Source organism: Ahaetulla prasina, chromosome 3, assembly GCF_028640845.1.
Source record: "Ahaetulla prasina isolate Xishuangbanna chromosome 3, ASM2864084v1, whole genome shotgun sequence".
Lineage (NCBI taxonomy): Eukaryota > Metazoa > Chordata > Lepidosauria > Squamata > Colubridae > Ahaetulla > Ahaetulla prasina.
In genome coordinates, this window is record NC_080541.1 from 81,311,352 (window position 1) to 81,325,349 (window position 13,998).

Sequence of the window (13,998 nt, forward strand, 5' to 3'; positions counted from 1 at the left end):
GAATTGGAAAGATGGTTCTAGCGGACAGCTTTTATTATATGCAGGCTACATCTGGGCTGCAAAAATCTGGGCTGCAAAAATCCAAAGCATCACTTCCCATAGATCAGGAGTCAGCAACCTGCGGCTCTGTGGCTCTTTCATCCCCCTGCTGCGGTTCCCTGTTGCTGGTCAGCTCCACAATTGATAGGGCTTTCAGTTAGGACAGGTAGAGGAAAAAGGATGCCGTGCTAGGAGGAGATTTGTGGTGGGGGAACTGACTTCCAGTTGGCAGAGATAAAAGGATGCCGTGCTAGGAGGAGACTATGGCAGGGGAATCAGACTTCCGGTTTGCTCCAGAATTGAACAGGGGCTTCTGGTTAGGACCTTTGTGGCTCTTTGAGTGTTTAAGGTTGCCAACCCATGCCATAGATGGTAGGAAACTTAAAATATCTCTATCTCTTTGCTGCCATCTATTGGTCCTCTGGAATTTTGCCTGGATAAACTATTCCTATTATTGTTCTGCAAATTGGATACTTATTCAAAAGCTACACCAGGTACCCATGAAATAGAAGAATAGGTGCAGCGTTAATTTCAGAAGGGTCAAATGAAATATGCTGCAATAGTTTTAAACCAAGAATCTCTAGATATATTTAGTTATCTTTATTAGCTATATTTATTTAACAATAATCTATAATAGCAAAAGCACTTAGACTTATACATATCACTTCACAGTGCTTTACAACCCTCTCTAAATGGTTTATAGAGTCAGCATATTGCCCCCAACAATCTGGGTCCTCATTTTACCGACCTCGGAAGGATGGAAGGCTGACTCAATCCTGAGCTTGGTGAGATTCAAACTGCCAAATTGCAGGCAACTGGCAGTCAGTAGAAATAGTACTGCATTCTAACCACCACGCTTATTATGACTCAATGTTTTGAAATAATATTCTTTGTCACAAGTTTCACTATTGTTTTTGTTTGGCATCACAATTACATTATGCTAGTTTTAAAAAATGAGCAGGATACCTGATATTGGTGAACTAATTCTCAGCATTCCGTTGAACTGGCTATGCTGGCTGCTGGGTTTCTGATAATTGTTCAACATCAACATCCAAAATGCCACAGTCCCCCATATTTATTCTCAAACCAGGGGATTCAAACTTTTTAAAAATGAAAACAATGCTGTAAAATATATCTCTATATGAAACTTCTTTGTTATTTTTCCTATAAAACTGGGGAGAGAGTGATAAGGGTTTTTTTTTGTAATCAACACATAAACATAATGCAATGTTTGAGTTTTATTTTCAAAGAAAATGACACCATTTCACCAAATCCATGGCAATGGATTTATATCATTGACAGTGGTTAAAATATTGCTGCCCCTTAAACATCTGAGCCAAGAATTGTAGTTTGTAGTTTTTAATCAGAATAAAACCAATTTGATAAAGTTCAGTGATTCCATTAATAGTTCAGAACATTAATTAATAATGTTTTGGAGATGGCAGTGCCCTGTCATTGAACTTGATTTCAACTTTTAAAAACAATTGAGTAATGAATGGAATTTATTGATCTTTGGTGTCAACTCAGTTTGTAAGTATCCTTACAATGCTTCATCCATAGTGAAGCAAATTGAACTCAAATCAAGAACAGTTACAGAAGTATTCTCTTGATCACAGAAAGGTCACTCTTACTCATAAACTTGCACAATGAAGAAAGAAAGATCACATTTCCCGAAAGAGAAGGAGAAATCTTTTAGCCTGTTACCTAGGCAACAGGACTCTACTGAAGTTCCCTTGCCAAACAGGCAAGACTGACTGACAAACAGAATCCAAGAAGTAACATGTGGAGCATTGTGCCACAAATCCAGATAGAGATCAGAGTGACAAAACCCATGTTATTTATAAGTGTGGTTTTCCTCTGAAAACAACCCACCACCACCATCACTTCCCAAATGTAGTGTCAATGCTGCAGAGGGACAGAATGAGAAGGAATATATTTGCTAGCAAGACCTCATTAACTCTTCTTCTTTGTACAAGATGATCTTTCATGCAGACAATTCACTGAAATTGAATGAAGAGTTTTCATCACAAACAGGCTACTGTTTGGCCTTCTAGGTGTTGCTGACCTCCAATTCCCATCAACCTTCATCAGCATGGAAAGAGAAATTTTAAGAGGTGGGGTCCAATGTCCGCAGGGCCATCCACTGCACATCCCTGGCTTAAATGAAAGACTATGTAAACTCCTCCCACACATTATTTACCTATGTATCTACCCAAATAATTGATCATGGAACAAGAAAGGAATTATTTACATGTTGGTGCCACTATGCAAGTACAAAAAATGCAATTGTATGTTGCATCAATTTCTCTGGATTTCTTTTAAAAAACACGTTTGTGGAATTGTTTTCATTTCTCCACACGAATACATTCTTAGTGGGAGCTTCTGATTCCGCAAGAGCACACAAGATCAAGTCAATCTGGTAACAATTCATCCCATCACGGGTGCTCTGTTAAAATGGACTCTGCTCCAAAATAGCGACTCACTAAAACAAGAAAAACTCTTAAAAACGATCACCAGAATTTATTTGCCCTTTTTCATTTTTGCTACCTTCTCTTTTCGCTTCTTTACGTGCTTTGGAATCTTGTGTTTTCTCTTCTCCCTTTGAGCTTCTTTGACTATTTTCTTCCTTTCCTGGAAAAATAGACCCAAGTAAGGAAACATCAATTGATCAACTTTTTTCTGTTTTTAAAGAACAAAAAAACAGCAAGGACGTTTCTATAGCGATGAACATGGCACTCATAGCAGCTTCCTTTCACGCAAAAATATTTTCTCCAATTGAAGAAAGCTGTCCCACTAACCTTTTTGTCTACACCTGTTTCAGCAGGTTGGTCTTTAAGAAGCCCCGAGTCTTCCTGTTCCTTACAACATGAGTCTGAATTGTCAGAGCTATCATCCTCATCGTTAGAATCTGCCTCATCGTTATTATTTTCAAGGAGTGCAGGAACCTACAACAAACCAAAAGATTCATTTTTTTTCTTAATCTTGCCCTCCATCAGAAATTCTTTGGATACGTGAAGGTCAGCCTTCACAATGTTCTCCGACAGCTCAATACTACTGGAAATCGATGTTCAAGACATGCAAAGAATTCCAAAAGGTTGCTCTAAGTTGGATTTTAAGAATGTAAGGACTGTCAAAGGAGAATCTGTTTCAGTGATGGGGAATCTTTTTGACACCGAGTGGCCAAACCGGAACGTGCATGCGCCAGAGCCCCGGAAACCCGAAGACTAGCTGGCCTGTGTGCATGCCCACGTTGGGCAGCTGGACTTCGCGCACGGAGCCCTGGAAACTCAAAGAGCAGCTGGCCAGCACGTGCATGCGCACAAGCCAGCTGGTCTTTGGGTTTCTGGGGCTCCGGCATGCATGAAGATCATCTGGCCAGCGCGTGTGCATGCGCCGAGAACCAGAAGAGCAGAGGACGACGGCGCACGTGCCCACAGAGAGAGCTCTCCTGTTCTGTTTCCCTTCCCCCAATACTCCCAGCAAAGAGTCAGTCAGAGGCCTCCTTTTCTCCTTTTATTTACATAGATATATGTCCTGGCCACGTCTACCCACGGGCCTGCCAAGTTTCTGTAGATAACGAGGAAATTATAGATAAGGCCAGAATTACTCACGAATATATTCTTCCCTCCATTGATACAGTTTGCCCGCGCCAATTCATTGCTTTGTCCAAGACAAAAAACCAGGAAGTCCCGCCTCCTATTTATAGTCTCTGCAGATGTCACTGCATGACAATTATGACTTGGCTTTATCCCAACACTGCTTCTGCTGCGCACGCCAGTCACGCCTGCGCAGCCTTGCATCACTCCAAAACTGTTCTTGGGGCGTTGCCAAATCAGAAGAAGGCTCCAGGGAATCAGGTCTTGCCGGCCCCTCCTCCTCCCTTTGAGTGGGTGCCAGGGAGGGAAAGGGCTCAAGAGAAGCAGGGCTTGCCAGGTCTTCTCCCTCACTTTCTGAATCATCCGAGTCCAGGAGTCCGGGTCCAGGAACCTGGGTCACAACACCTCCATGACACCTCTGGCACGCATGCCATAGGTTCGCCATCACGTATCTATATGTTTGAACCATTAACATAGCTAACAAAATTCTTCTATAAACTCAAACTCCCCAATATTTTATCAATATTATTGATGTAAAGACGAGATATTTTGGCAGCAAAACAGCTTTAAGATCTTGTTCTAACTAGAAACATGGAGCAACAGAATCATAATCACGAAAGTTGGAAACCAGGAAGAAAATCCAATGTGTAGCTGTCAATTAAAGTTTCTGTTACATCTGTAGGCAGGTGACCAGCAAGGATATTCCAAAATCATAGTTAAAAGAATTAAAAATAGCCAATCATAAGCCTAGATTTACAAACAAAGATTATATCTGCACATCATTTTAAGTCATACTAAGGTTGGGCTTAGCATGATCCTGAATCTAAACTTTAATCAGGAGAGGTTTAACCGTAATCTCAATACAGGTAATCCTCGATTTACAACAGTTTGTTTAGTGACTGTTCGAAGCATCAATGGCACTGGAAAAAGTGACTTACGACCATTTTTCATATTTAGAACCGTTGCAGCATCCCTGTGGTCACATGATCAAAATTGAGACACTTGGCAACTGACTCATATTTATGACGGTTGCACTGTCTTGGGGTCATGTGATCTCCTTTTGTCAACAGGGAAGCCAGATTCATGCAACAACCCTGTTACTAACTTAACCACTGCAGTGAATCGCTTAAAGCCTGTAGCAAGAAAGGTCGTAAAACCTTACTTCATAAGGGGCAAAACTTACTTCATAAATGTTTCACTTAGCAACAGAAATTTTGGGCCCAAATGTGATCGTAAACTGAGGACTACCTTTGTTACTGAAGAACACAGCCCTGAAATATCACCATCTTACCTTTTGAATACCAGATAAATCCTTCTTTAATCCTGTCACGGTCTGGTAGAGAATCTGTGCAAAACAAAGAACGATAGCAAAACAATCTGAATGTGGATTTTTCAAATCTTTGGTCTATGATCGTAATAAAGATCTGACTTGTATACAGCATTACACTATATTACATTCTAGTGAGACAGAAAGCACCAATTACTTCACCCAAAAATTATTTATTGCTGTTACCATTCAACATGCTTCTGAGGTTACAGCCATTGCATTCTGAGCTTCTGTCCAAAAAAACCCTCAAATTATTACTCTAATATTTTTATAGACCAAAGGATTCTTAAAAAATGAGAAACAAGAAGAGATTAATTTAAAACTCCTAATAGCAAATTTGCTGTTTTCATTATCAGTATTAAAGTGACTCCAGTGGGATGTTCGGAGGATCTCCACCCAGGAAGAAAAGAAAATGGTTACAACTCTTCCTCATCCCACAGCTTTGTATGCCTCATGAAAATCTCTACACTGGGACTCTTTGGAGCAGCAAGAGAAACAAATACAGGGAACACAGGGAGAAAGGAGACTTTTCCTCCAGAAGGAAGCCTCTTTGTAACACGTATATCCTGCAAAATCCAGTCTAAACATCTGCCTGTTGTGGTTCGCCAGCAGCCTGCGGACTGACAGCAGAGTTGGACAGTGAGAAGGCTGGGGAGGACAATGGAGTCAGGGGAAGGCCCGGACAAGGGCTCTGCATTGGAGGCAGAGATGGGGCCAGGGCCATCTGGGAATGATGTGCCGACTCCAGAGCCTCCAGAGGCGGACAGCAGAGAGGCAGAGGAACAGGAGGAGCCTGTTCCTAGTGCAAGCATGAGAAGAGCTGCCAGAAGGGAAGAGCAGCTGAAGTAAAAAGGACGACTCAGGAGTAAGGCCAGGAGATGATTGGCCACTCCCATAAGGCTTGAAAGAGCAGCAATGAATCATTGGGTTCTTTGTAGAAAACCAACGCTGATTCCAGAGCTTCTTGTCAGTGTCTCTTGAACTTTGTCAGGTTTTTGCCAAGAAAAGCCTTTGGCAGGTTGCCAAGATAACAAAGGTTGATGATAAGGCGCCTAAGGACTGTTTATGAAGAATTTTGTTTTGGACTAAACTGAGAATGAGTTAATTCTCAGCTGTTTTAATAAAATGTTTGTTCAAGACTGAATTGTGTTTGGTAATCACTACTTGGGCCTCAGTCACAACACTGCCTGTCTCTATGGCCAACCATAATAATTTCTATGCTGCCTGATTCCCAACAACTCGGAGCATAGCCCTTATGTTCAGGCCAGCCTGAATCCAACCCAATATGTAATGTGATACACTAATCAATTCCACATACATAAATAAGCATATTTCTTTAGATGTTCCACTCAATCCAGTATTGCTTACATTATCTTGCTGCACACTGAGGGCTGAATCGTCTTCCTTCAGGTTCATCATTATGTCCACATCTCTCTCATAGTTCTTAACTTCTGTCAGAGTTCTAGGGATATAGGCTTTCCGGAACACCTAGAAGGCGAATTAAGCATAATCTGATAAACTATAAATCACTTGTTATATTTTCTCTAGTTATTACTGATCAGCTAAGAGAGGAGGAGGTAATAGGTCTTTCTCTCATATGCTTTCCCAGGATGGACTAAAGTCGAAATGAGATTCATTTTTGAAAAAGCAGAAACATATTTAAGAACTGAAGAAGCTTCTTGGATGAGAAGCGAAACATCTTCAAAGAAAAAAACAAAGTCCAGTTGCCTCTTGAAAAGTACCTTTGGGACATATTTAAATGGCTTTTTTCTGAAAAAGCCTAGTATGGCTTCCAAAGCTGACAGTAAGTGTAGTTGGAGCCATTCTGATATAAAAAGAAACATCCTGTATTAACCATATTACACTCTTTCATTTAATCATGTTAACTCTATTACAAATTAAAGATATTTTCTTAGAGCTAAAAAAAGACCACAAAAATTATGGCGTTCAAGAAGAGACTTAACTAAAATATACTTCCAGGATGGAACCTTTATTGCACTTTATTAATTGTTTAAACATAAAATTTATAATGGTGGAATAAATTACTGCAATTATTTGAAGGCTATAAAAATACAGATTCTGTTAAAACCTTTGATGAATCATCTGAAAATAAACATATTCCTGAGTATTATCAAAATACAGAGGAATAGTTCAGGTTGTTTCAAAAGAGACATGGTGGATTTATTTAGTCCACTGGCTTACCTCTTCATCTACATTATTCTGATTGGATCTTTCTTCCACTGTTCTCTCAGCTGTAATTTCCATTACCTACAAAATATTGACAAATAGATTCTTAACATCAGAAAACTCGTTCAAAAGATCTAGTTAGGTTCTTTGACAGTTGCTTTTACTAAAGTTTTTTTTCCTAAGCACAATTTCCACCAAGTTCTTTTTAGCAAGATTTATTGAAATGGATGGGTTAGAAGAATTCCCAGCAACTAATTTGGGAGCAGTATATCTCCATGAACACTGGGATGGAGATACTCTACTTTTCTAACTGCCTTCCGCAAGGAGACCAATTTCCCACCCACCCCCGATAATAATGAAATTTGCAACTGGTTGTTTATCAGTCTGGGAACCAATTCTTAGAGAATGACACATATTCTTCCATCCAAGTGTTAATGCCACTTTTAAAAAAGCTCTGATGTTGTATAGCTCACTGCCACTAGATCATCATTGGTTCCATGATGGACCTGGAGAAACAGGACTTTGAAAGGTATTTGAAGGAATCTGCTGCTTCATTTATGGGGTGGTGCCATACATATCAGAATGCTCAGGATACAAAAGCCAAAACTGGCAAATGGAAATCAATTGCTCAGACTGAAACAAATGAACATGGATCTTATGTTTGCAGAAAGGACAGATTGTGTGTGTGTGTGTGTGTGTGTGTGTGAGCTGGCTTGCAATTACTGGAGAATCTAGTACTCTTAATATGGTACATGACTGGGAGTGCACTGTATTAATTTGAGTTGACTTGCCAACTGTGTCTTTTCTGAAACAGACAGAAAGGACGTCACCCAACCATGCTTATCATTTCTACACTAAAATATTGCAGTACATTAAAAGCGGTCGGTGAACTTCAACTAGCCTAAAATGTGGAAGTTAGATCTTTTCTAAAAGCGGCAGATCAGGACGCATAATTTAAATTCTATACCAGATTCATTGGATCTTGCCCAAAGTGGCTTTTGCTTAATAGATAATTCCACTTTTGACCTTTAAAACTGTTAATGTGTTGTATTCAGTACAATGCTCATGGGCACCAATGAGCTACTGCACAGCTTCCTTAAGTCCACCAGACTGCCTGACCCGCTGCAGTTAACTTAATTTCACTTAATTTTAAATAAAATGAGAAGCGGGCAGGCTGTAGCTCATCAGTCCTCTAAATCATCTTTATCTCCAAGAATGCCCCTGGATTCCAGCTAGCCTCATAAGCTTTTGATAAAGTCAGCAGCTACAGATGGTAGATAGATTGGTACCACTTTGGTGGGCAACTTAATGGGGACACGAAAGGAGCCCCCAACGGGGCGTCCCCCGGGCAATGGTAGTGTCACCATTCAATGCTTTCAACCCAGAAATGCTTTGGTCTCCCAAAGTGACTGTAGTAATAGTAGCAGCTGTCGACATGTTTCATTACTGTTCTTACACAATGGCTTTGGTTGCAAGTCAAAAAGGACATTGTCAAAAGACACAATGGCTTTGGTTGCAAGTGAAAAAGGACATTGTCAAAAGATTCACTTCCTTCGAATCTCATAAACAAGATGGGGAAATCAGTTTTTATAGCATGTTATAGAAAGTCTCAAAGGAGCCAGCTCCTCTTACCCACAATAAACAAATACTTTCCCTTCACAAATAGTGATTTAAGTACAATATCAATACAGATAGTCTTATTTATTTATATCCTGCCTTTATTATTTTTACAAATAACTCAAGGCAGCAAACGTATAGTCCTTGTTTAGAACTGTATTTAGTTATCATTTAGTTATGACAGCGATGAAAAAGTAACTTTATGACCAATCCTTGTAATTATGAAATTACAAGGCATGTAAAACAAAGGAACTCTGAAATAAGATCATGAGAATGGTTTCACTTAGCCACCCTTCACTTAATGGCTAAATTGCTGCTCCCAATTGTGGTTGCTAAGTGAGGATTATCTGCCTGAACCTTCAATATATATTCAATAGGGGCCTCTGGTGGCTCAACGGACTAAGTCTGTATGTTATTAACACAGCTGCTTGCAATTACTGCAAGTTCAAGTCCCACCAGGCCCAAGGTTGACTCAGCCTTCCATCCTTTATAAGGTAGGTAAAATGAGGACCCAGATTGTTGGGGGCAATTAAGTTGACTTTATATATAATATACAAATGGATGAAGACTATTGCTTAACACATTATAAGCCGCCCTGAGTCTTCGGAGAAGGGCGGGATATAAATTCAAATTTAAAAAAAATGAATATATTTTCATAGAAGATAAACCAAGCCCTACCTTTTCAAGATAGGCATCCATATTCTCATTCGTAATAGATGGATCCGTGACAAACTCAAAGAGCTCTCTCACTGTCATCACCGCAACATTGTACTTGTAAAAGAAATCTGCCAGAAAGGACAAAGATGACATTAAAGTTACTATTACTTACAAAAACCTTTGATGGCTCCAGTTCAGCTTCCAAACTTTGTCCCACAAGAGTTAGAAGTTCGTTTATGTGGCAGAAGCTTTGGATGGCACTACTAAAAGCTTTCCTGGATAATCCATCTTTAAGCACCCCCCACTCCAAGCATATCAGAATTACTATCTTAGTTGTAACCATCAGGATTATTTTTAAGATTGAAATATCCAATTATGCAGTTTAAATATGATCAATTCTATTGAATAGCTAAATCACACGAGGAATATTATCTCCTTCTTACCGTTGATATTGGCACAGTCTTTCCTCAGGAATTCCAAAGCATGTGGATGATCATGCTCCACAGACTGGGACACATCTATAATATATACCTGACCGCTGTGATACCTGGAAAAAGGGAAACCATCAATACCACGATACATTTATTTCCAAATAACGTATCTTATATCTGTAATGGCATTTTCAGAAAACATCAGAGTCTTTGGCAGACATCTGGATGAATGAATGCCACAGAGTTTTAATTGCTGTAATGAAGCTGTCATTCTAATTAAATAATGCCAATTTAGTAAGTCAGTTTGAAAGACGTTAAGACATTTAAATTTAGCAGCTTTTAACTATACCTTGTGCTTCTTCCGGGAAGTCAGGGGGGAGGGGGGAGGGATCAGTGAAGGGAGGGAGGTTGGGGGGGAAAGGGGGGGGAATTTTTTTGTAAAACTTTCTGAATAAAAAAAAAAGACATTTAAATTTAGCAGCTAGAGCAGCGGGGTTATGCAATGCGCTACAACACAGAGTTGTAGTTGATAGGTTGGAGAGTGCTGGCTCCTGTGTGAGGCAATCTGCCTTGTGATTAGTTGCTGTAGGTATGGAAGAGACGTTTCTCTGTTTTCCTGTCTTTTTCTTCTGTGTGCTCAGTATGATCTGTGGTTTATCTCATGAGGCTCCCGTTTGCCCGACTGTCTTGTCTGCTGTAAATATTGATGTAAAATGTATTTATTTATATAAAACTACAGGTACTCCTCGACTTATGACTACAATTGAGCCCAAAATTTATGTTGCCAAGTGAGAAATTTGTTAAGTGAGTTTTGCCCCATTTTATGATCTTTCTCACTACCGTTGTTAAGCGAATCACTGCAGTTGTTAAATTAGTAAAACGGTTAAGGGAATCTGGCTTCCCCATCGACTCTTCTTGTCAGAAGGTCGCAAAAGGTGATCACATGACCCCAGGACACAGCAATGGTCATAAATATGAGTCAACTGCCAAGCATCTGAATTTGATCACATGATCATGGGGCGGCTACAAAGGTCATAAGCGTGAAAAATGGTGATAAGTCACTTTTTTCAGCGCAACGGTCACTAAGTAAACTGTTGTTAAGTTGAGGACTACCTTGTACAAGTTTGTTTCAATGTCTCTGACTTCATTTGGATACCTGCTGCACAATTCCCTGACAGAAAAAGCGGACAGACAGGAGGCAAATATGTTTGACAACCACGCATAGTTTCAACTCTTCAACTCTTATTTCCCTGTCTTTCTGTTCTGCAAATATCCAGTATGTGATTTTGAAACCCCAGGCTAGCTAGATTTGGAGTGACTTCCAAAATTTTCCTGAAAATTGAGATTTTTGCAAAGTGAGATGGTGTACAACTTGATTGGGCTGGATAAATAACAAACACTTCTTCATTTCTGCAACAGTTCAGTTATCAACTGTTCTTCAACCCTGCAATGCAAGAACTAATTCTGTGCCGTCTTGTCTGGGCAGAGGAAAATATGCCATCTCTCAGGTCAGAAGGCATCCAGAGAATTTACAACTCAGCAGCAGGTGGCTTAAATTTCACTGGGAATCCAGAAAGCGTCCCAAAGAATAGCCCTAAGAGGTCCCCAGAGTGATACTGACAGGAGGATATGCTTTCTGCTAAACAATACCTATCTTAAGGGGAGGATTGTAACCCCCACATAGGCATTATTCAAATGTCTCATGTCCCAATGTTAAAGATGAAAAACAAAAATAAGACATACAGCATATTAAATTCACTGAGATCTGCATGAACAAGCTTGGCGTCCTGGTACATTCTTCTCATGTATTGTATGACTTGCAGGTACAACTCTCGGGCTTTTGACTCTGATAACTGGGCATTTTTCAACAAAGGAGCGGGCCTTAGACCAAAGGAAAAAAGAAACAAAGAATACAATATTTAGATATCTCTCCAACTGTCCATTTCCTTAAATACTGCAATCACTGTCTTTCCGTAAGGCCAAAACAAACTCCCACATTAGCAGAAATATGAATCACAAGGGAAAAACAAAACATTTAGGAGGAAAAGTGAAAAACTCTTTTGTTTTTCTCAATTTTCTCATCCCTGCATCTAAGCCTGGTGCATCAGTCTATCTGATTTGCACACTGTACAAGGCATCTTGCCTTCTGATCAAACCTCCCAAATATCACAATTAGAGCCTTACAAGTACCTCATTAAGCTTATGCACAGTGAAGTCTCAATTAAACAGTTACCCTCTTATGAACTTCAGATGCAACAGATAAAACGGACACCCAAACGTATATCTTACACCCAAAGTAATCCAGACGTGCACTTTAAAAAACCTGCTTATATGTCATAATTTAATTCATGCGTGTGAAGATCTTATTACACAATGTACAACAAAATGAAGAAAGTAATTTATTAAATGGACATCAAGGATGAACTCCCCCCCTCCTCCAAAAGACCTGTCAAACTGATATTTCAACTAGCATTTTAATTTAAAAGTAAGCATTAGCACTATTTAAGTGAGTGTTAGGTAGCCTAAAAGACAAATTAAAAATGTTCAGCTGCCGAGGTCAATCTAGTTTCCAGGACAAAAATGTACTTCAGCAACTGAGTATCCTTGATTTGTTTTCTTCGGCTTCAGGAACAAATAACCTGTGGTGGAAAGGATTGCAATCTTCCTGCAGAGAACAAAGCTTAATTTGGGGTGCTCAAATTAAATCCAGTCACTGGAGGCTCAAATATATTCTGTTGTCCAGATAACAATAATCAGCTTCAAGCTTTCCATGACATGGATAGCATTACAACAATAATCCTCCAGCTGAGTGCAAAATGTTTCAAACTCAAAACATCAGGTTTCAAGTTTGAAAAAAATATTTCAAGCAAAAAGCAGCTCTTTCCCATTAGAAATTTAATAATTTCAGAAGTGCTTCAGGCTGACTGAATCAACCTATTTTGCTTTTGAAAATAACACTCTTAAATTTGAAGCAGAATGTTTTCAATTTGAGACAACTCAGAGTCAAAGCATTTTACACACTGCTACTGCTTTCCCACTGACTGTACTGTACTGATCAGCCATCTAACTAGTTTTGCTAGAATTGAGAAATGCACTAGAGCAGGGGTCTGCAAACTTGGCTCTTTTAAGACTTGTGGACTTCAACTCTGGGATTTGAAGTCCACAAGTCTTAAAAGAGCCAAGTTTGCAGACCCCTGCACTAGAGGAACAATTCTTCTGAAGCTTTGATTCTATAAACTTGTATCAGTGTTTCCAAATTGCAGCAATTTTAAAATACGTGGACTTCAACTCCCCAAATTCCTCTAGCCAACATGCTGGGAGCTGAAATGCACACATTTTAAAGTTGTTGAGGTCAACAAAACATTGACCAATGCAATGGAAGACACTAATACATTAGTACTTGACTTCCTATATAGCCCTTTCCCATGCTATATTTTTTAAGTAACTCCTATAGGAGTATGCAAGAATGTGTTTAAGTGTGTGAATCTATAAATCATAAATATTTAAGCTTACTATTCTGTGTGAGTCTGGCCACTATGATTTGCATAGTATATCATAATTAAAATAAATCCTGGCTTAACACAAAATTTGAACCCAGCCGCACAGCACTTGAATATACTTACATATCATTTTTGCCAATAAAGCCCATCACAAGAACATGACTTCTTAGCATAATGGGTTCTGGACATGGGATTTGTGCTGTATGTAACCTACCAAGCAAGAAACCGAAAAGACAAAACTGCTGTTATTTGATATATCTGATACCACCTATTTTTTAAAAAAGTCCTAAGTGCAGAAAAGAGCTTCAGAAATTCAGAAGATCACTTAGTCCAATAATATTGATCTTACCTTCATAATTATTTAGTCAGGAAATACTGTATATAAAGCAAGAAAATATATAAAGAAAGCCTCACAAGCTCTCCCAATCTTGCTGACATCTTTCATTTTCATTTTCATTCTCATTTCTTGAGGCCAAATGTTAATTATTGTATGTAAATTATTAACAAATAATTATTTTCTTCCCAAAGTCTTTGATAGAGGTGCCTCTTTTCCTTTCAGGGTAAACTATTTTTAAAATCTCAAATGGGATATGTGCTTCAATTTAAAAACAGAAACAATCCTTTTGTTTCAAGGGTTAACGTGA

At 39.2% G+C, this 13,998-nt stretch overlaps 1 protein-coding gene across 6 annotated transcripts in view; it reads right to left on the bottom strand.

Annotated features, from left to right (window-relative positions):
* RIOK1 (RIO kinase 1) overlaps nucleotides 1-13,998 on the bottom strand; it is a 63,473-nt gene that overhangs the window by 35,184 nt on the left and 14,291 nt on the right. For 5 of the 6 annotated variants that reach the window (XM_058176468.1, XM_058176466.1, XM_058176463.1 and 2 more), the window contains 9 exons: nucleotides 13,478-13,564; nucleotides 11,598-11,735; nucleotides 9,867-9,970; nucleotides 9,445-9,551; nucleotides 7,165-7,230; nucleotides 6,331-6,450; nucleotides 4,927-4,980; nucleotides 2,838-2,984; nucleotides 2,587-2,670 (listed from right to left, as the gene is read on the bottom strand). In XM_058176468.1, coding sequence (XP_058032451.1) covers nucleotides 2,587-2,670; nucleotides 2,838-2,984; nucleotides 4,927-4,980; nucleotides 6,331-6,450; nucleotides 7,165-7,230; nucleotides 9,445-9,551; nucleotides 9,867-9,970; nucleotides 11,598-11,735; nucleotides 13,478-13,564 — 907 coding nt within the window. Of the gene's footprint in view, nucleotides 1-1,262; nucleotides 2,671-2,837; nucleotides 2,985-4,926; nucleotides 4,981-6,330; nucleotides 6,451-7,164; nucleotides 7,231-9,444; nucleotides 9,552-9,866; nucleotides 9,971-11,597; nucleotides 11,736-13,477; nucleotides 13,565-13,998 lie in introns of those variants that run through there. The other variant, XM_058176465.1, reaches the window with a different exon arrangement.